Source organism: Neoarius graeffei, chromosome 13, assembly GCF_027579695.1.
Source record: "Neoarius graeffei isolate fNeoGra1 chromosome 13, fNeoGra1.pri, whole genome shotgun sequence".
NCBI lineage: Eukaryota > Metazoa > Chordata > Actinopteri > Siluriformes > Ariidae > Neoarius > Neoarius graeffei.
Window position 1 is genome coordinate 8225385 of NC_083581.1, and position 23396 is coordinate 8248780.

Genomic DNA, 23396 nt, shown 5'->3' on the forward strand with positions numbered 1-23396 from the left:
TGTGTTAACACGGCCTGCTAGTGAAATAGGCAAGGTAGACCACCGGTTCAGATCAAGTTTCATTTTTTCAATTAACCTTTTAAAATTGGCCTCATATATAAGTTTTTGTAGGAGCGAGTGACCACAATACCAAGATACGTAAATGATTCTCTGTCCAGTCTGAATGGGCAAGCATTATAATCAAGATTTTGTGCCAAACTGTTAATAGGAAAAATAATGCTTTTAGAAAAATTCAACTTATAACCAGATATCCTTTTAGCATAATTTAGGAGATGCATGACATAGGGTAAAGAAACTGCGGGATCAGAGAGATACAAAAGAAGGTCATCAGCATAGAGTGAAACCTTATGGGTGAAGCCCCCCCCTCACAATGCCAGGAACTCTATTGTCAGCTCTGAGAGCTATGGCCAGGGGTTCAATTGCTAAATTAAACAAAAAGGGTGATAGACAGCAGCCCTGCCTCACCCCGCGTTGGAGGGTAAAGAAATGAGAGTTTATTAAGTTAGTGCGCACGGCAGCCTGAGGAGTACTGTAAATTATGTTCATCCAAGTAAGAAAAGTTGGGCCAAAACCAAATCTACCAAGCACTTCAAAAAGGAATGACCATTGGATGCGGTCAAAAGCCCTCTCCGCATCTAGGGAGAGTAGAACTTCAGGAGTATCAGAGGAATGTTTGGAATGAAGTATGCTGAGAAGACGCCGCATGTTGAAAAAGGATTGCCTACCAGGCATGAAACCTGTTTGATCAGTGAAAATGAGATCAGAGATAACAGTTTCCAGTCGATGTGCTAAGATTTTTGTGAGAACTTTATAGTCATAACAAAGGAGGCTTATTGGGCGATATGCACTGCATTCCAGGGGGTCCTTTCCTTTCTTTACTAAGAGTGTTATTACAGCCTGGTTCATGGTATCTGGCATTCTCTTCGAAGATAGAATATCTGCATACAGACGACTTAATATGGGTGCCAATTTATTGGAAAAGGCTTTATAAAATTCAACTGATATCCCATCAGGGCCCGCTGCCTTTCCGCTTTGCAAAGAGCCGATAGCTTGTATGATTTCTTGGCATGATATAGGGGCATCGATAAAAGCTTGTGCTTCCTGACTTATCTGTGGAATTTCAAGTTTATCCAAGAACTCTTGGATCTCCCCAATATCAGCAATTGCCTCTGATGTACAACCCCGATTCCAAAAAAGTTGGGACAAAGTACAAATTGTAAATAAAAACGGAATGCAATGATTTACAAATCTCAAAAACTGATATTGTATTCACAATAGAACATAGACAACATATCAAATGTCGAAAGTGAGACATTTTGAAATTTCATGCCAAATATTGGCTCATTTGAAATTTCATGACAGCAACACATCTCAAAAAAGTTGGGACAGGGCAATAAGAGGCTGGAAAAGTTAAAGGTACAAAAAAGGAACAGCTGGAGGACCAAATTGCAACTCATTAGGTCAATTGGCAATAGGTCATTAACATGACTGGGTATAAAAAGAGCATCTTGGAGTGGCAGCGGCTCTCAGAAGTAAAGATGGGAAGAGGATCACCAATCCCCCTAATTCTGCACCAACAAATAGTGGAGCAATATCAGAAAGGAGTTCGACAGTGTAAAATTGCAAAGAGTTTGAACATATCATCATCTACAGTGCATAATATCATCAAAAGATTCAGAGAATCTGGAAGAATCTCTGTGCGTCAGGGTCAAGGCCGGAAAACCATACTGGGTGCCCGTGATCTTCGGGCCCTTAGACGGCACTGCATCACATACAGGCATGCTTCTGTATTGGAAATCACAAAATGGGCTCAGGAATATTTCCAGAGAACATTATCTGTGAACACAATTCACCGTGCCATCCGCCGTTGCCAGCTAAAACTCTATAGTTCAAAGAAGAAGCCGTATCTAAACATGATCCAGAAGCGCAGACGTCTTCTCTGGGCCAAGGCTCATTTAAAATGGACTGTGGCAAAGTGGAAAACTGTTCTGTGGTCAGACGAATCAAAATTTGAAGTTCTTTATGGAAATCAGGGACGCCGTGTCATTCGGACTAAAGAGGAGAAGGATGACCCAAGTTGTTATCAGTGCTCAGTTCAGAAGCCTGCATCTCTGATGGTATGGGGTTGCATTAGTGCGTGTGGCATGGGCAGCTTACACATCTGGAAAGACACCATCAATGCTGAAAGGTATATCCAGGTTCTAGAGCAACATATGCTCCCATCCAGACGACGTCTCTTTCAGGGAAGACCTTGCATTTTCCAACATGACAATGCCAAACCACATACTGCATCAATTACAGCATCATGGCTGCGTAGAAGAAGGGTCCGGGTACTGAACTGGCCAGCCTGCAGTCCAGATCTTTCACCCATAGAAAACATTTGGCGCATCATAAAATGGAAGATACGACAAAAAAGACCTAAGACAGTTGAGCAACTAGAATCCTACATTAGGCAAGAATGGGTTAACATTCCTATCCCTAAACTTGAGCAACTTGTCTCCTCAGTCCCCAGACGTTTACAGACTGTTGTAAAGAGAAAAGGGGATGTCTCACAGTGGTAAACATGGCCTTGTCCCAACTTTTTTGAGATGTGTTGTTGTCATGAAATTTAAAATCACCTAATTTTTCTCTTTAAATGATACATTTTCTCAGTTTAAACATTTGATATGTCATCTATGTTCTATTCTGAATAAAATATGGAATTTTGAAACTTCCACATCATTGCATTCCGTTTTTATTTACAATTTGTACTTTGTCCCAACTTTTTGGGAATCGGGGTTGTATAAATATCTGTGTAATAATCTCTAAATTGGTCATTAATAGCCTGTGGGTGAGTGGTGATTTTATCTGGTGCAATGCGAATTTCAGGGATAGTGGTTTTAGCCGTTTTCTGACGTAATTGATGAGCAAGGAGTCTACCTGCTTTGTCACTGTGTTCATAATATGTTTGCTTTGATTTAAAGAGAAGTTGTTCTGTGTCTTTGATGGATAAGCAGTCATATTCAGATTTTAATAGCAGGCGTTCTTTATGCAAGTTTGAATCAGAAAGATCAGAAGCAGCCCTACTGTCTAGGTCCCCTATTTTCCTTGATAGTTCAGTAAGTTGAAAATTACGCGCTGATCGCAAGTTTGCTGTGTAGGAGATTATTTGGCCTCTTATATATGCCTTAAATGCCTCCCAAATTGTGCTGTAAGACACATCAGGCGTTGTGTTTGTTTCAAAAAAGAAATCTATTTGACTACTAATGAAATTAGTAAAATCCTTGTCATTGAGTAGCAATGGGTCAAAGCGCCATGTTCTGTGTTTAGTGCTACTATTAGGCATTCGAAGATCTAACTGCAGAGGGCAGTGATCTGAATGACGATAGAAATTTTTGACGATAGAAACATTGAGAATATATTTGTGCATTTAAATTTTTCTGGAGGAAAACTATCGTAAGTTGAGATAAATCAGAGCCACTTGCGACCCTTTCAGCCGACAGGCCATTTCAATGTGTTATTTCCCCGCAAAAGTGACAGTCGTGTAAGCATGCACCAATACCGATACTGGCATCGGCCCCGATACTCCACTAATATACTCGTACTTGTCAAACAGTTGCCGATACCATGAACCGATACCAGTGCCGATCCCATGCGCCGATCCCAATGTTCCCTGCAGCGCTTTTTGTTCCATTCGAGAGAGAAAAAAAAAAAACTGAAGCATTGTTGAGCTCAGGCTTGAGCATAATACGATAGGCTATACCATGCGCCGATAGTGTTCCGTGAAGCGCCTTTTGCCAGCGTCCGTTCGAGGAAAAAAGCCTCTCCCAGGAAAAAAATTGTAAATCTCAAGCATTGAGCGTAGGCTAATTTCGTCAGAAGACAAAAAAAATTGTTCGACAACAACCCATTTTTCCATGACGAAGATGTGTTTGCGTAGTCATGAAACAGTGCCGTCACAACATCTTTCCCCAACACTGTCATTTTAAACATCTCTCCACACTCCACTCCCTTTCGCTGCCATACGCAGATAGGCCTACGCCAAGATCCCCAACGTTGTCCTTTTTTAATGTTGGCTATTCGCCTAGGTAAGGGTTTTGTAGGACAGGCTACTCACTAACAAACAAATGAAAATCGGATTTTTGTATAGGTGAATCCAACCGGCAGAGTTTTTAAGTACGAGTCCAACCGGGAGAGTTTAAGAGTGAAGAGTGAGAGAGAGAGCTTTAAGAAATGGCTGATTGAGTTTTCCAACTTGTTTCAGTTGAGGGCAACGCCAAGACCAAGGAAATTGACGTCCCATCTACAGGTATGGAGCTCCACGAGCACGGGACGCGATGTTGCGTTTGGTTGTAACGGCTGAGTCTTCTTCTCTATACACTCGTTCATGACTAGTTGTCTCCCTCTGCTGGGTACTGAATGTCAGTGCGCAGAGTTGTAGTGGGTGGTTGCGAGCATTGCGGCGGCCCACGGGTGTTAGATTATAGATATGTAGGTAGCCTATATTTTAATAACATCAACAGTATCGGTAGTACTCGGTATCGGCAAGTACTGAAATGATAGTACTCATACTCGTATCGGTTTTCACAAATGTGGTATCGGTGCATCTCTACAGTCGTGTCTATCGTCACTGTTCTGACAATTATTGTTGATATTTCAATTTTGAAAATAAATTTTATCTTTATTTCAATATTTTTTTATTTTATTATTTGGTTCTAGTGATGAGGTATTTAATATTATTACTAAATTTGTCAGATTAATATTAATGTAAGAAACAGTTTTGTTGCTATTGTCATCTAGAGTGTCTGTCAGAATATGATGGTAGACGTTAGTTTGTCTGTCAGGTTTTGATGATAGAAACCGATGTGTTTCTATTGTCATTTAGCATGTCTGTCATGTCAGGCTTTTATTAATTAGTTACCAGGACTACCGTCCTAAAATTTATTGTGAATGTCCAAGACCCCAAATGCTACTAGAAAAACTGAATAGAATGATCAAAATAATCAATTCAGCAATTTAAGGAGATGGGACTTAACTGGCCTCTGTTATGGTAGAATCTGCCTTGTTCATGTGATGATACAAAATTGCAGCTTTATCGTGGTGCATTTCCTTGTTTGTGAATTCATATTTGCATATTTTAGTGTAGCTTCCTGGTTTAATATACAGTAGTAACACAAATGTGTATAATGTCATTGCTGTGTTTTTTTTTTTTTTCTCCTCTGCAGTGAACAAGCAGATAAAGTCCCTGTCTCTCATATCAGCTTCATATCGAGGAGAAAACGGAGAATCTGGGAGGAGTAAGAACTGCTATGGACGCAATGCCAGCCCAAAGTACATACCGGTAAATTTGATTTCTAACACGCCTTCCATGAGATACATACACAAGTCCAACAGTCTGAGTCTGGGTTAATATTTTGTGTGGTACATCATCATCATCCGTCCTGCCTTCAGTCGATAAGTACACACTGCGCTTGACTCAGCTTGAAGCAAGTGACGATGCAACGTGTCATGATAGCTATGAAATCAGACTAATCCCAGAAAGTGCGTCATCGACAGCATTTAAAGGCTTATTTACAGCTTTATTTACAGCAGATGACTCCTTCCTTCATTTTCTGTATGAAAGGTCACGGCTGTATCACATTTATCTGACTGTATATAACAGTCAGATAAATGTATAGAAGTGTTTTTTTTTTTGGTGTGTACAGTGGGGCAAAAAAGTATTTAGTCAGCCACCAATTGTGCAAGTTCTCCCACTTAAAAAGATGAGAGAGGCCTGTAATTTTCATCATGGGTACACTTCAACTATGAGAGACAGAATGGGGGGAAAGAATCCAGGAAATCACATTGTAGGATTTTTAATGAATTAATTGGTAAATTCCTCGGTAAAATAAGTATTTGGTCACCTACAAACAAGCAAGATTTCTGGCTCTCACAGACCTGTAACTTCTTCTTTAAGAGGCTCCTCTGTCCTCCACTGTATTAATGGCACCTGTTTGAACTCGTTATCAGTATAAAAGACACCTGTCCACAACCTCAAACAGTCACACTCCAAACTGCACTATGGCCAAGACCAAAGAGCTGTCAAAGGACACCAGAAACAAAATTGTAGACCTGCACCAGGCTGGGAAGACTGAATCTGCATTAGGTAAGCAGCTTGGTGTGAAGAAATCAACTGTGGGAGCAATTATTAGAAAATGGAAGACATACAAGACCACTGATAATCTCCCTCGATCTGGGGCTCCACGCAAGATCTCACTCCGTGGGGTCAAAATGATCACAAGAACGGTGAGCAAAAATCCCAGAACCACACGGGGGGACCTAGTGAATGACCTGCAGAGAGCTGGGACCAAAGTAACAAAGGCTACCATCAGTAACGCACTACGCCGCCAGGGACTCAAATCCTGCAGTGCCAGACGTGTCCCCCTGCTTAAGCCAGTACATGTCCAGGCCCGTCTGAAGTTTGCTAGAGAGCATTTGGATGATCCAGAAGAGGATTGGGAGAATGTCATATGGTCAGATGAAACCAAAATAGAACTTTTTGGTAAAAACTCAACTCATGTTTGGAGGAGAAAGAATGCTGAGTTGCATCCAAAGAACACCATACCTACTGTGAAGCATGGGGGTGGAAACATCATGCTTTGGGGCTGTTTTTCTGCAAAGGGACCAGGACGACTGATCCGTGTAAAGGAAAGAATGAATGGGGCCATGTATTGTGAGATTTTGAGTGAAAACCTCCTTCCATCAGCAAGGGCATTGAAGATGAAACATGGCTGGGTCTTTCAGCATGACAATGATCCCAAACACACCGCCCGGGCAACGAAGGAGTGGCTTCGTAAGAAGCATTTCAAGGTCCTGGAGTGGCCTAGCCAGTCTCCTGATCTCAACCCCATAGAAAATCTTTGGAGGGAGTTGAAAGTCCGTGTTGCCCAGCGACAGGCCCAAAACATCACTGCTCTAGAGGAGATCTGCATGGAGGAATGGGCCAAAATACCAGCAACAGTGTGTGAAAACCTTGTGAAGACTTACAGAAAACGTTTGACCTCTGTCATTGCCAACAAAGGGTATATAACAAAGTATTGAGATGAACTTTTGTTATTGACCAAATACTTATTTTCCACCATAATTTGCAAATAAATTCTTTAAAAATCAGACAATGTGATTTTCTGGATTTTTTTTTTCCTCATTCTGTCTCTCATAGTTGAGGTATACCTATGATGAAAATTACAGGCCTCTCTCATCTTTTTAAGTGGGAGAACTTGCACAATTGGTGACTGACTAAATACTTTTTTGCCCCACTGTATGTGTGTGTAATTTATTTATTCTGACCATATTCACTGGATATGAGCAATCGCGCACTCTGATGGGCTACTCGGATATCAGCTCATATACAGTACCGTAAGTAGAGAAAAACAAAATGGCGGAGCGTGTTGCTGAACCAACCGAAGACGAAATAAAAATCGACTCAAAAACAAAACCCCCCAAAAAAGCAACGAAACGTGCAATAAAAGTGTTTGATGGTAAGAACGTATCTTTGTTTTGTTTTTCAAGAATTATCGCATTTTTCACAAATTGCTCCTGTCATTTTGCCGGTTTATTTACATTCTAAGGAGAAATGATTTTGTGGGACATTTTGTATAAAGTTATTATTTATCCTGTTTGTAAAAAATAAAAATGCTCTGTTTCTCAAAATTCAGTGAATGTGGAGAGAATAAAACAGTTATTCCACTCAATCTCGTCGTACACGGCTTATAGCCAACTCGGCACCACGCGACTCATCAGCTATCAGCTCATGTACGACTTGATTTCATGGAATAACTTGTATCTAATATCCACGCAAGTGTTTTTTTTTTTTTTTATTAAAATGGAGAAAATGCAGTGAGAAGGTACACTCCAACATCTCTGTAGCTAACGCTTGGCCACAAATCTACATCGTCACTCCGGTTGTTTCGAGGAATTTAGTACAGATCATTAGGGCTGGGTTCAAAAGATCGATCCACGATCCGATATCGATTCACGTTCAAAAAATACGAGATCGATTCAAAAATGTGTAGCTCGATCTCTTCCAGGTGGCTATCGGCACTATTTTCTCGACCACGCAAGGACCACTATAAAAAGCGGGTGCCGGCAAACGAAACCGAAACTTAAGAACGCGAGATGGCTGAAGCTGCACAGCTAAAATCACCACCTGGCCTGAAAGCTGATGTATGGCATTACTTTGGATTCAAACGTTACGAGGAGCTGGTGTACAGCACGTAGACCAGCTCTCTTTTCCTCCAGAAAAATTACACAATTCCTTAAGACTAGGAGTCTTATCGGTCAAGCATAATTTCTTACACTTTGCTGTGGTTGCTGAGCTACTGTTTTTTTTTTTTTTTTTTATTTTCTTTGTGGTCATTGTTGGTTAGTTCTGGTCATTGTTTTAATCCTGCCATGGGTATGTTAATCAACCAAAAGATGGCCACCAACTGTCATGGTTACACTCTGAGACTTATCAGTCAAGCATCATTTCTTACACAATTGCTGTGGTTGCTGAGGTGCTTTTTTTTTTTTTTTTCTTTGTGGTCAGAAACCTTGCCATGGGTATGTTATTCAACCAAAAGAGGGCCACCGAATGTCATGGTTTTGATTTAGAATTCAAATAAAACCTGGATTTTTTAATTCCAAAATAAATCCTTTAAATCCTTGACTCTTCTCTCTCTGTGTGTCCCTCTTACACATACAACCCCGATTCCAAAAAAGTTGGGACAAAGTACAAATTGTAAATAAAAACGGAATGCAATAATTTACAAATCTCAAAAACTGATATTGTATTCACAATAGAACATAGACAGCATATCAAATGTCGAAAGTGAGATTTTGAAATTTCATGCCAAATATTGGCTCATTTTAAATTTCATGACAGCAACACATCTCAAAAAAGTTGGGACAGGGGCAATAAGAGGCTGGAAAAGTTAAAGGTACAAAAAAGGAACAGCTGGAGGACCAAATTGCAACTCATTAGGTCAATTGGCAATAGGTCATTAACATGACTGGGTATAAAAAGAGCATCTTGGAGTGGCAGCGGCTCTCAGAAGTAAAGATGGGAAGAGGATCACCAATCCCCCTAATTCTGCGCCGACAAATAGTGGAGCAATATCAGAAAGGAGTTCGACAGTGTAAAATTCCAAAGAGTTTGAACATATCATCATCTACAGTGCATAATATCATCAAAAGATTCAGAGAATCTGGAAGAATCTCTGTGCGTAAGAGTCAAGGCCGGAAAACCATACTGGGTGCCCGTGATCTTCGGGCCCTTAGACGGCACTGCATCACATACAGGCATGCTTCTGTATTGGAAATCACAAAATGGGCTCAGGAATATTTCCAGAGAACATTATCTGTGAACACAATTCACCGTGCCATCCGCCGTTGCCAGTTAAAACTCTATAGTTCAAAGAAGAAGCCGTATCTAAACATGATTCAGAAGCGCAGACGTCTTCTCTGGGCCAAGGCTCATTTAAAATGGACCGTGGCAAAGTGGAAAACTGTTCTGTGGTCAGACGAATCAAAATTTGAAGTTCTTTATGGAAATCAGGGACGCCGTGTCATTTGGACTAAAGAGGAGAAGGACGACCCGAGTTGTTATCGCCACTCAGTTCAGAAGCCTGCATCTCTGATGGTATGGGGTTGCATTAGTGCATGTGGCATGGGCAGCTTACACATCTGGAAAGACACCATCAATGCTGAAAGATATATCCAGGTTCTAGAGCAACATATGCTCCCATCCAGACGACGTCTCTTTCAGGGAAGACCTTGCATTTTCCGACATGACGGCGCCAAACCACATATTGCATCAATTACAGCATCATGGCTGCGTAGAAGAAGGGTCCGGGTACTGAACTGGCCAGCCTGCAGTCCAGATCTTTCACCCATAGAAAACATTTGGCGCATCATAAAACGGAAGATACGACAAAAAAGACCTAAGACAGTTGAGCAACTAGAATCCTACATTAGACAAGAATGGGTTAACATTCCTATCCCTAAACTTGAGCAACTTGTCTCCTCAGTCCCCAGACGTTTACAGACTGTTGTAAAGAGAAAAGGGGATGTCTCACAGTGGTAAACATGGCCTTGTCCCAACTTTTTTGAGATGTGTTGTTGTCATGAAATTTAAAATCACCTAATTTTTCTCTTTAAATGATACATTTTCTCAGTTTAAACATTTGATATGTCATCTATGTTCTATTCTGAATAAAATATGGAATTTTGAAACTTCCACATTATTGCATTCCGTTTTTATTTACAATTTGTACTTTGTCCCAACTTTTTTGGAATCGGGGTTGTACACAGATACATGCACAAACACGTATGGGGCTGTTCCTGTCAATAGGGACAGTTTTTATTTTAAAGTGGCAATCCAGCAATATTTCAGTAGATCGATATCGAATCGGATCGTGACCTTATGAATCGGAATCGACTCGATCCAGGAAATCTGGATCGATTCCCAGCCCTACGGATCATAACCACTAATAAACTCTAATTTCCATGTATATCTATCCTTTGCTTCTTTCTGCCTGAGATTATCCAAGTAATCCGGTAGCAAAGCTTTTTTAGCTGTTGCTTTCTTCGAACTACAGACATCTGACATCTTTAGTATTGCTCGTCTTCAGCACGTAAACAAAGTTCGCTTGTCCCCCAGGACAAAGGTAGCTACGGTTGCTAACGTAAATGCGACATCAGCGCAAGGGCTCCGTGACGATGTGACCTTTTCATTCTGTTCATGTTTCCTTTGTTTGTTAAACAACGTAATCTAACCGATTTGCCAAGGCAATCAGGAAAAATTCAAGTAGGAGCCCTGCGTCCCACAATGCATTGAAATCTGAACAAGCATTTTTTTTAATTTTGGTATTTTTGTGCGTAAAAATGCACGGTTTCTGTGTTAATGTGATTCCCTGGACACTCCTCTGCCATACCCGGTGCATACCACTTCTCTTTGTATTTATTTATTTTTTTCTAAATTAAAAAAAAAAAAAATCCTTCATGGTTTGCCATGAAATTGTTTTAGTTTTGATTTGCTGATATCTACCTGCACATGCGCATAATAATATATATTTTTGTCATTTTTCTCTCATCTGCCTCTCTCTTATATCTCATCCATCCATCAGGGCTTTGAACCGGTTCAAGGAACGAAAACGAAAACCGGGAACTTTTTCTATTTCACATGGAACAGAAACGAAACCAGAAACTTTATTATTTTTTATGTTCCGGAACAGAAATGCTTATTAAAACTAATGGTAACCGGTTAATACCGGTTTTTATTTCGTTCCTCAAAGTTTCCGTAGCCTACAAATTAAAAAGCCATTATTCTCCTGCGCAAGTTTCTATGACCCGCTGGGGTTCACTTCCTGTGTGACGTTCGCTGATTGAATGGAGAGAGCGGGAAGGTGGACTGCTAGTGAGTAAATGCATTACTGAGTGTCTGAGCAAAGAAGAGCCTGAACGATGCAACCTCCCTATTGGCTGTTTGTAAAAATGTATCAGTTGTTGCCCTTCCCACGGGAATCATCGCGGGCTCGAGAGACGAGACCTGACGAGTTAGTTCGTTGGTAGCAGAACAAAATGTCTGGACACAAATCGGGTTTTCAGAAAAGGAAAGAAAATAAACGGAGGGTCGAAAATACAAAAAAGGAGGCAGAAAATGCAAAACGAGTTTTAAGGTAGGACAAATAGTTACTTTTCTGAGGCAGCCCGCCGTGGCTGCCTGCAGGCTTATTTATTATAGCCCATTTAGTTAAAATAGTTGATATAAAATGTTTATAGTTATAGTTATGTGATGGTTGTCCTGATTTAGACTGGTGTTTTTTTTTGGGGGGGGGGTTTGCGCGATGTTGCACCCGGGTCCAGATTAGGGCAGAACCGGCCCTGGCTACATTTCAGGTGTAGTTTGTTTTATGTATGTATGTACTTGCATAGATGTGTACTTGGTCTTCCAATATGGCGCCTAACAAAATCTCGCGGCGCGGTGACGTCATGCGGTAGCCCTCTATAGGGCCTGACTAGCCTTTGGTAACACACTAAACGAATTCTCTTTCATTTTTGGCACTTTTTCTGTTTGTGTAGATGGGAAGACATACTGAGAATCCAAATCACCAACATTTGAAATAATAATTGTTTTGAATTATTTCTTGTCTTATTTAATGAAGGTTGTAATAGAATTAGCCTACATTTGGCTTAAGCTGGATGAGACAGAGACATAATTTTATAGCCATTTGTTAAACCACTGACAGGGAACGTAATTAACCGTTCCGGGAACGAAATTTTTTTGTTCTAACCGGTTCGGGAACGTCTATTTAATGGTGGAACCCAAAACCGGAAACGTTAAAATTCCGTTTCTGTTCGGAACGAACCAATAGGAAAAAAATTCCGGTTCAAATCCCTGCCATCCATACCCCCTTCTTTTAGGAGTGGCCCTAACTGTCAATAGACAGGGACTAATGAAATTATTTATAAATTGCTCACAAAATACTTGTCTTCCCAAGGTGTAGGTGTGGTTATGGTGGTCAATTTATTTAAAAAAAAGTTTGAGATCACTGTTTGTTGAATTTCTGATTAGTTTTGTTTGTAATAAAGTGTGTGTGTGTGTGTGTGTGTAGGTGCCCATAGGCACTGTGGTGAAGGAGCAGGGCAAAACAGTAGCCGATCTTGCTCATCACGGGCAGGAATACGTGGCTGTACATGGAGGAGCAGGAGGAAAAGGCAATCGCTTCTTTCTTTCCAACGAAAACAGAGCACCAATGACGACCACAGCCGGAGAAAAAGGAGAAGAACGAGTGCTCCAGCTGGAACTCAGGACAATGGCACACGCTGGATTGGTGAGGGAGACGGGGAAAGAGAGACAGATGCATGTTCGTTTAACCTCACAGAGCAGAAGTACAGGGTGTTTCAAAAACTGAGATATTTGAGATGTAAATATCCCAGAAACCGCATAGCCTCGGCAAACGAAACCGAACAGGCTTTATGTTGAGCAATATAAGAGTTATTCTTCAAATTTTGAATCAGAAATTCAAAAGTATATCGATTCCATGAGCGATTTCACAAATTTTCAGTATGCACGCCGCCCGAGACACAGACACAGCCTTCCTCTTTGAACTTTTTGTGCCGTGTCCAAATCTGCATTGCTATTGGTGCGTTTTTGGAGAATTCTCTCATAAATGCACGCTGCACGGTCTTGTTCGAGCGTCCTCTAACACACAAAACGCCTTTTCGTTTCCAGTGAATGGCGTTTCTATACCTAAAAAGATTAAACACAAAGTTTTGACCTGTTTCCACACATGCTGTTAAAATTTGAGGTCAACTGAACATGAATTGGCAAAGTACGGAAGCGTATTGCTGCCACTATCAAAAAAAAATTGGCTTAGTATCAAGTAATTACGTGAAAACTTTAACAATATCTTATCACGTTTTTACAATATATTTATCATGTAATAACTAGTGCTGTCAAGCGATTAAAATATTTAATCGCGATTAATGTCGCGACTGTCATAGTTAACTCGCGATTAATCGCAATTTAATCGCACATTTTTGTCACATGAAAAACCATTGTAATTCTCTTATCAGCATAAAGTGAATGGGCTTGCGTTGTACCAATTTTTTTTTTTTTTTCTAATTGCAGAGCATAACACTACGGAGCCGTAGAGGGGACATGGTGAATAAAAAAATAAAGCGTGGGAACGACTTATAAGGCGTGTGTACGAGATATTAATGCGCGCGCACGAGTTATAACCCGTGCGCACGCTTTGCGTTAAGGCGTGCGCTCGGGTAATTAAAAGTGAGGGGATGAGTTACTACAGCTCCGTATAACACGTCACAGCCACTGCAAAGTCGGGCTGGAGCCGCCAATGGGAAAACGAAACCTAAGCCGAGCACCGTGGCTCTTCGTCCCGAGGCGTGGCAGCGCGAGCTGCCCGCGCTGGTTCTTTGGGGGGAGGGCAGAGGACTCTGGCTGTGCGGGGCGTGACATTACAGTCTAGCTGCTGTCGTTTTTCTAAGCAAAGTCTCTGTTCTGTTCCAAGTTCCTAGCAGTTTCAAAAGCTGATGAAAAACCTACATCATGTCACAGAGCGTTAATCTCGCGATAAAAAAATTATCGCAGTTAAAATTGAGTCAAGTTAACGCGATAATAACGCGACATTTTTGACAGCTCACTAGTAATAACATATTGCGTAATTTCATGATACGAAATTATTACGTTATTTCATGATCTTTTCATGTAATAACGTGAAAACACCTTATCAAGAAATAACGTGAAAGTATGGTTTAACGTCATAGGCTAGGCTACTTCCATTAAAAGCAGACGTCCTAGCCTAGCCTACTGTATAACTTTGGTCGAGCAAAAACATGGCTGAATCCTGAATGACTCAGTTTTGTATAAATAGGGGACTACATAGGCGGCAAAATGTAGTGTTTTTCCTGCCATGGAAGTGCACTTGTATACCGAGGAGGAAGCAATTTGCATTACAGCCTTGAATTAGGATTCAAAATGGCGCCTCGGCTCAGTTTTCCCTTCCTCCTCGGTATACAAGTGCACTTCCATGGCAGGAAAAACACTACATTTTGCCGCCTATGTAGTCCCCTATTTATACAAAACTGAGTCATTCAGGATTCAGCCATGTTTTTGCTCGACCAAAGTTATACAGTAGGCTAGGCTAGGACGTCTGCTTTTAATGGAAGTAGCCTAGCCTATGACGTTAAACCATACTTTCACGTTATTTCTTGATGAGGTGTTTTCACGTTATTACATGAAAAGATCATGAAATAACGTGATACGAAATTATCATGAAATTACGTAATATCGTTATTACATGATAAATATATTATAAAAATGTGATAAGATATTGTTATAAAGTTTTCACGTAATTACGTGATACTAAGCCAATTTTTTTTTTTTTTTGAGTGTGGCAGCAATAGGCTTCCATAGCAAAGGTATTAGACTGAAATATCAATTTTTTTTGAAACACCCTGTATTTTTCGACAAATGGATGATAAAACAGGAATGACATTATGGTTTTACTCTTTCAGTGTCACTTATGCCCCTTTTCCACCAAAGCAGTTCCAGGGCTGGTTCGGGGCCAGTGCTTAGTTTGGAACCGGGTTTTCTGTTTCCACTGACAAAGAACTGGCTCTGGGGCCAGAAAAACCGGTTCCAGGCTAGCACCAACTCTCTGCTGGGCCAGAGGAAAGAACCGCTTATGTCAGCGGGGGGGGTGGAGTTGTTAAGACCGACAACAATAACAAGACCGCGAAAGATCGCTATTTTTAAGACGAGAAGCAGCAGCTGTACAAACGCGAAGTCATCCATTATTATTATTATTATTATTGTTGTTGCTGCTGCTTCTTCCGCGTTGTTTTTGCTTCAATATTCGCGCCAAGGTTTATGCAAACGTGGCGATGTAATGACGTATACAACGACGTAACTGACGTATACAGCGACGTAATGACATGTCTTCTCTTAGCACCGCGAGTGATGGAAAAGCAAACTGGTTCTCAGCTGGCTCGCAAGTTGAACGAGTTGTGAACCAGCACCAGCACTGGCCCCGAACCAGCCCTGGAACTGATTTGGTGGAAAAGGGGTATTAGAGATCAAAAAATACACCTGAAAATAAGCAAAAGGTGCATAAAGTGATAATTCGGCCAAAAACGACCGCTTTACTCCAAACGTGGTCCATGAGCCAATACATGCCAAGTCTCGAAAGTTTGCTTTTTCCTTTTTTTTTTTACTTGACAGAAAAGTCTAGCGTTGTCATGGAAACTCTCAAAACTGAAACTCTCCCAAGCAAAAATGATTCAAAGAGGTTGCAGAAAAGTTTAGATTTTTATTAAATCTATTAATAAAAGCCGTGTTTGGTCTGCAGAGTGAACCAGCTCAAAATTACAAAGTTCTCATTTCATCCAGTTTCCAAAAAAAACCCCCCCGCAGTGTATACAAATAATCTCATTGGTTAACATGTCACGTCATTACCTCTCCAGCATTTTCTATTGGGTAGTGCATCTCGCGCTTCTCATGTTTTGTATCAACCGAGCCAAATTTTCTAGCATGATTTGGTTAATTCAGGAAGAATCGAAACACATGATAAGAAGCGACACGTCGTGAACAACACAGCATTCAGAGCTGACAATACATGGTTCAAAATGACTGGAGCCAAATCAGTAGAAGATAAAAATTGATACAGGCTGCAGGTGCAAACGAGCACAACACTCGATAGGGTGCAGTCGTGGCCTTGGCCAGTCTACCACAAAAAAATGATGCATGTTCATGCAAAACACTCCAGAATGAACAATTGCTTGATTCAATATGGCCTTGGCTCACTCGTTCCAACATATGAGTGCACACTGCAGGTGCTGGAGTTAAAATGATACACTTTTTGATCAGACCTGGGATTTAGCAGAAAACGACATTTCAGTATAAGCAGTCTCAATTTCTTTACTGTATTTTACCTGTTTACTGTAATCGTTATACCGCCACTCCGAAGGAGGGGGGTATACTGGTCTACCTCTGTCCGTCCGTCTGTGTCTCCGTATTTCCGTCTGTCTGAAACACCCTTTTTCTCAGCAACCACAAATCATAACCATTTGGTACTTGTTGGCAAACTTCAGCTTGGGGTTCTATGGAGCACTTGCATGTGACGTCACATCCGATCCAGATTGTAAACAGACGCCACCTTGTCGGTCAAACGCCATATTTCCACCTTCTACTTCTACCTTTTCTTCTGGAAAACCCTACTATATACAATTCTACTACAACGTCAACTCCACTGAAAATCAATAAAACATAAGACGAGTGGAATCCTGTGTCCGAGTCCTTCCCTTTCAAGTGTGAGAAACCCATGATGCTCACATACACTTGACAGTAGGCTGCTACGGGACCCTGACAGGCGTGCAAAATGGATTGCTGCTATCAGGTATACCATATATACAGTAATAGTGATAGACTACTAATACTTGATCTAACTGATAATATAAAATATTCAACCATAATAGTGGATATGGCGGCGCATGATGGGGATGCTGCGACTACAAGCTCCCCCTACCTGTGCACGTGTTTTTGTTTTTTGTGTGTATTTTTGCGTGGTGTTCGTCTGTACCGGACTTCAATATCCACTACAACCGTATGGACTTACTGGACATTGGTTTCCAGAAAATGCAGAAAATGACGGTTTGTAGCGATTTCCATCGCATGCACAACATTCCGGACAAGATAGCGAGACCAGCAGGGTCTCCGTGGATTGTTATCAGGTCTGGCAGGCGAAGGAGGCGGCGTCGGGAGAGGAAGCAAAAGCGAGGCTGCAGGCAGAGCCGGCCTGTTGACTAAGCTCAGAAAACAGCCACTCAAACCTCCACTGCCAAGCCTCTACCTCTCCAACGCCAGATCCATGGTAAACAAGACGGACGATTTGGAATTACAGCTGGAATTACCTTATTCTCTAATCGGCTGGTCAGTGCTATACTAGATACTACTGATATATCTAGTATCAGTACTAGTAATACTTAAGTGACTTACCCGTCCAATGAGGATTGTTATTTTCTTGTTTACAAGATGCCACATCTGAGGGCAGCTGACATCCTGAATTTCTGTAAAGATGACTGTCCAGAGATTTATAAGCACGCAGTGCTTCACCACTGAACAGTGAGGGAAAGTTAATGAGGTAATTATACACATCTGGGTATTCCACCTCTGGCAGTTCAATATCCACTGACACAGTCATGAAAACTACGTCCGGTAATCGATAAGGGTCACTAATCTGTAGGTCGTTTATTTAAGACATATATCTAGTTATCTGTTCATTAGAAAAATGAGCCGTGTAGTCCGTCGGTTGAAATTGATCCATTTTGTACACGAGTGCAGCAGTATTCAGCTGTTTTTTACCGACAAGATGGCGGCTATTTACATTGCGGTCACGTGACTGCAAGAGGTCTATACCATGTGTACCGTTGTCAGGTCAGTCGCACATCAACTTCCTGTTTACCAACTGAATGTATTTACGAAACATATAGCGTGGATTTCCAAAATTTTCGTAACATTTTTTCTCCGCAACTACAAATCACAACTGCTTGATATTTGGTACCGAGCTTCAGCTTGGGGTTCTATACAATGTGTACCATTTTCAGGTCTGTCGCTCATCAACTTCCTGTTTACCGACTGAATGTATTTACGAAACATATAGGGTGGATTTTGACGCTATTTCAAAATGAGTTTACCAGAATGCTGTTTGAAATCCCTGGGGAGAGACACTGCTCTTTACTTACTACTTTCAGGGTTAATTATTTGTTCAAGTCAACATTCATACAGTAATAACTATGCTATTCCTTCGATTGCTTGCATTCTGATATAAATGAGAGCGGGCGATATGTAAATGAGCAACAGCTTACAGTTGATCTTATGATCGTTCATAAATCAAATTATTATTATTACTTTTAATAGAATTAACTTCATTTATTCTTTCCTGAAAATCGGCATACTTAGCTTTGAATCAAAATACGATCATCATAAACCACATTACTGCTTTTGTGATTCCATCAAAGTACACTACCGTTCAAAAGTTTGGGGTCACCCAGACAATTTTGTGTTTTCCATGAAAAGTCACACTTTTATTTCCCACCATAAGTTGTAAAATGAATAGAAAATATAGTCAAGACATTTTTCTGGCCATTTTGAGCATTTAATCGACCCCACAAATGTGACGCTCCAGAAACTCAATCTACTCAAAGGAAGGTCAGTTTTATAGCTTCTCTAAAGAGCTCAACTGTTTTCAGCTGTGCTAACATGATTGTACAAGGGTTTTCTAATCATCCATTAGCCTTCTGAGGCAATGAGCAAACACATTGTACCATTAGAACACTGGAGTGAGAGTTGCTGGAAATGGGCCTCTATACACCTATGGAGATATTGCACCAAAAACCAGACATTTGCAGCTAGAATAGTCATTTACCACATTAGCAATGTATAGAGTGGATTTCTGATTAGTTTAAAGTGATCTTCATTGAAAAGAACAGTGCTTTTCTTTCAAAAATAAGGACATTTCAAAGTGACCCCAAACTTTTGAACGGTAGTGTATGTGTAGTTACATATACAATCATCATAAACCAAATTATTGTTTATATGATGACATCAAGGCGTGTGTGTGGGGTTACATTTAGGATATAAACTCACCACAGTGTCTGGTTTAGCATCATGCAAACTACATGCCTAAACCGTCACACACTCGCTGCAACACCTTTTTGTAGAGTTGTTCTATGCCTCAGACAGGATTGTTTGTGGTTTCTGTCACTGTTTATAAAACAACAAAAAGTTACAAACTACTGATGAGACACTCAATACCAACCAGGCATGTATCATGATACAAATTTATGCCGATTCGAATCGATGAGATGATCAATGAATTGCGGTTATCATCAGGCTACATAATCTTTTCATTTTTACTAGCTGTCATTGCGTAGTTTAGACAGCAGAGGGTGCACGTGACCTCGCCCTAGGCAAAAGTAACACAGCTCTAATGCCGCAAAAACACACACATTCGATCTAAAATGAGAGAACTGTCGTGTGATTAATGGGAGAAGTAAATTTAACAAGAAATCAGAGCTCTCTTTTTACAGACTGCTGAAAGATAAAGAAAAGAGAAGCAAATGGAGGCAGAACAAATGCGTATAAATGTTTTATTAAGAAAAGGCCTATTTGTTAGCATTTTCATTTTTAATAAAAGGAATATTTTAGTTAATAGGCTATTAAATTTTACTCCAATCTTTACACCTGTGGGTAAATAATTGTTGATTATGACGATTTTTTTTTAACAAACTAATATTTAAGAATAGGCAAATAAATATTGCGTGTGTTAATTTTATTAAAAAAAAACTTTTTTTAAATTTTTTTTCAAAAATATTGTGGGAAAATTGATTCGTGATCCCGTTATCATGAATGGAATCAAGTCATGAATTGGCTGAATCGTTACATGCCTAATACCGATGTTTAAAAGTCATCTCAAGCATTCAAAGCGCTGATGTTTTGAAATGGTGTTTGGAGGTTTTGTTCAAACGCTCATGTCACATGACGTGAGGAAGCGAGTGTTTTGACACTGAAGCGGTGATCAAGAAGAAAAGAAGTCCCGTTAGTCCCGTACAGTACATTAAATCCTCTTGGATTATGAAAATTAATGTTTGAGTCTTTTCTGTATTTTGTTAGTTTTTCCAGTTCCATAATCACAATCGGCACTAAAATATTTCAGCTACTCTTTTGATGGACTTTTTTTTTCTATATATATATATATATATATATATATATATATATATATATATATATAATTTCTAGTCTACTCCAAAAAACACACACAAATTTGACAAGTTTAATTTCAACTAAGGGCGGCACGGTGGTGTAGTGGTTAGCACTGTCGCCTCACAGCAAGAAGGTCCAGGTTCGAGCCCCGTGGCCGGCGAGGGCCTTTCTGTGCGGAGTTTGCATGTTCTCCCCGTGTCCGCATGGGTTTCCTCCGGGTGCTCCAGTTTCCCCCACAGTCCAAAGACATGCAGGTTAGGTTAACTGGTGACTCGAAATTGACCGTCGGTGTGAATGTGAGTGTGAATGGTTGTCTGTGTCTATGTGTCAGCCCTGTGATGACCTGGCGACTTGTCCAGGGTGTACCCCGCCTTTCGCCCGTAGTCAGCTGGGATAGGCTCCAGCTTGCCTGCGACCCTGTAGAACAGGATAAAGCAGCTAGAGATAATGAGATGAGATGAATTTCAACTAAAATTCAAACTCTGTATACAACTCCTTTATTCAGCATTAATGTTTGTCATCATGAATATCACGACATGATTTTCACACACTTGATTGATTTGTACTAATAATGTTAATAAATGTTATGATGTAATGTTTTCATGCATATGGCCAGAAGATGTCACTAGTGAGACGGGTATCAAAGTGGTTTGAAAATAGGAAAAAAAAGTTTCCAGAACAATCGCTTCAAATGAATTTCAGTTTTTCATTCGGCTTCTTTTCACCCACAACTACTAAAAACAGTCCTGGCCCCATCGTGAGGGCAAAACTCCTTTCTTGTTCAGTAGGGGAGAGTGGGGAGGAGTGAGCCATGGGGAGAAGTGAACCACTTAAAATTTTTCTAAATTTAGCCAGGGTTTATCCCAGTTAACTTGTCATATGAAGTCACCAGGGAATTCCCCTGACTTCAACCCACAGTGGATGGAAGCCTGGCACCCTGCTCACAATAGGAGAACAAAAGTCTAAAATTCAAGGTAGTAAGTAAATATTTCACTCAACATGTTTTTTCATCCTATTGTCTAATAAACCAAGATAACAATCACGTTGTTGTTGTTTATTAGGCATGTACTATGGTATTGTGTGATGACATAACCTGGGCCACATCCTTCCGTTCAAATGTAGGTCGACATCAGAAGCAATGGCGGGTCATTTTGGGAGGAGTGAGCCTAGGCCCACTCCTCCCTTAACTAATCTTGTGTCATGGTGATACATTACCGTACTAATACTTTTACATGTAATTAAGGTATGGGGCTATAATCCACAGATTACCAATAATCCTACCAACCCTTACCATTGTTAAATCTCTTCTCTCCGGGCAACAATATTGCCTGTTAATCAAGATCAAATTTTCTCTAAACTATCACCCAAAATTGAAACGCTGTTAATTTGATTGTGATGGGATTTCCTTGCATTTCAGTCACTCCCAAAAGGTACCATGCCATTCCAGTACAAGGAAAAAGAGGGAAAAGTTTGGATCAACGCCAGCTGCTGACATGTTACGGGCTACGAAACGTGTTCTTGAAGGATCTGAAAGTATCCGTGCTGTTGCAAAGCAAACCGGTATACCACGTGCTACCCTCAGACGCTATGTAGACAATGCTAGAAAAAATGGCCTGGAGGAAGCAAGAATGGCACCAAACTACAAAAATGTTAAGATTTTAGATTTTTTTGATATCTTTACTGTTTTACAAGTTTTACAGTCTGATTTATTTTTTTTTAATACGTTTCATTTGTTACAGTTCAAATAAAAGTTTGTATTTCATGACAAATGTCATTTGTTCATGATTTCAAGCCAGTGGTCCAGTCCTCCCCATGGGGTGGTTCACACCTCCCTTAGATCGGGAGGAGTGAGCCATAAAATTAACAGGCTTTTTCTCCCATCTGTAGAACTGATGGTTGCACGATTAGTTGTACAACTTGGTTCGTGTTGCAACTACTCTGAATACCTTTCATTTGCATAGGATCATTTTAACTTCGGCCCTTTTATTTTGGCTAGGGGTCCAAAAATAAAAAAAGCGGCTCACTCCTCCCCACTCTCCCCTACACAATTTGCAGACAACATAAAGCTGTATAGGAGCCAGGGCCTAAAGATGGTCAGCTGAATTGTATGTCAGACATTATTCATAGAATGATATGGGTCGTATCTGATTTGTCCGTTTTGCTCAATCCGATGTTATTCTGCTATTTCTGGACGTTGGTAATGTACCAATAGTATCACTGAGCCATATAATAGGCCTTGTTCGTCAGTCTTTTAGTAAAGTTATGTATAAATGAATTTGGCCAAGCCAAATTAAAGATTCCTGCCAGATCTGAAAACGTTTTGGTGACACTGAACAGTTTAATTTATACAGTATTATAATTTTGTGCTGCTTGTTGTGTTTTTGGTCTGTGATTCAGAATTTCCTCGTAACCAATCATGACAAAACCTTCAGTAATTATGAAAGCAGAATAGGGCAAATAAGTACTTGTGTGTGTGTGTGTGTGTGTGTGTGTGTGTGCACGCGCTGCCAGGTTGGATTTCCAAATGCAGGAAAGTCATCATTGCTGAGAGCGATCTCTAACGCCCGTCCTGCTGTAGCAGCTTATCCCTTCACCACGCTAAATCCACATGTGGGTGTCGTCATGTACAGAGACCACGAGCAGCTGGCAGGTACGCATCTGACGCTCATCAACATTACAGTAATCGCGCAACCTAATAACTAATAATGATTCGCGTGGGGCACAAAGGCTAGCCTATATGGACCAATCCAGAAGAACAGAACAGCTACTGTTGCACAAACTGCTGAGAAAAATTAATTCTGGCTAAAACAGAAAGGTGCCAGCATTAATGTTTTCAGCAATTTGTGCTACAAGAGCTTTTCTGTTCTTCTGGATCAGATCATATGGGCTAGCCTTCGTGCCCCATGCAAATCAATGAACCTTCGACACCTATGACCCTGTTGCCGGTTCACCAGTTGTCCTTTGGATCCTTGGACCACTTTCGGTACAGTGGTGCTTGAAAGTTTTTGAACCCTTTAGAATTTTTTATATTTCTGCATAAATATGACCAAAAACATGATCAGGTTTTCAGACAAGTTCTAAAAGTAGTTAAAGAGAACCCAGTTAAACAAATGAG

At 40.5% G+C, this 23396-nt stretch overlaps 1 protein-coding gene across 4 annotated transcripts in view; it reads left to right on the plus strand.

The window, feature by feature from the left end:
* mtg2 (mitochondrial ribosome-associated GTPase 2) overlaps positions 1-23396 on the plus strand; it is a 66684-nt gene that overhangs the window by 31765 nt on the left and 11523 nt on the right. For all 4 annotated transcript variants that reach the window (XM_060937182.1, XM_060937186.1, XM_060937185.1 and 1 more), the window contains exons 4-6: positions 5205-5320; positions 12612-12830; positions 22793-22931. In XM_060937182.1, coding sequence (XP_060793165.1) covers positions 5205-5320; positions 12612-12830; positions 22793-22931 — 474 coding nt within the window. The remainder of the gene's footprint in view (positions 1-5204; positions 5321-12611; positions 12831-22792; positions 22932-23396) is intronic.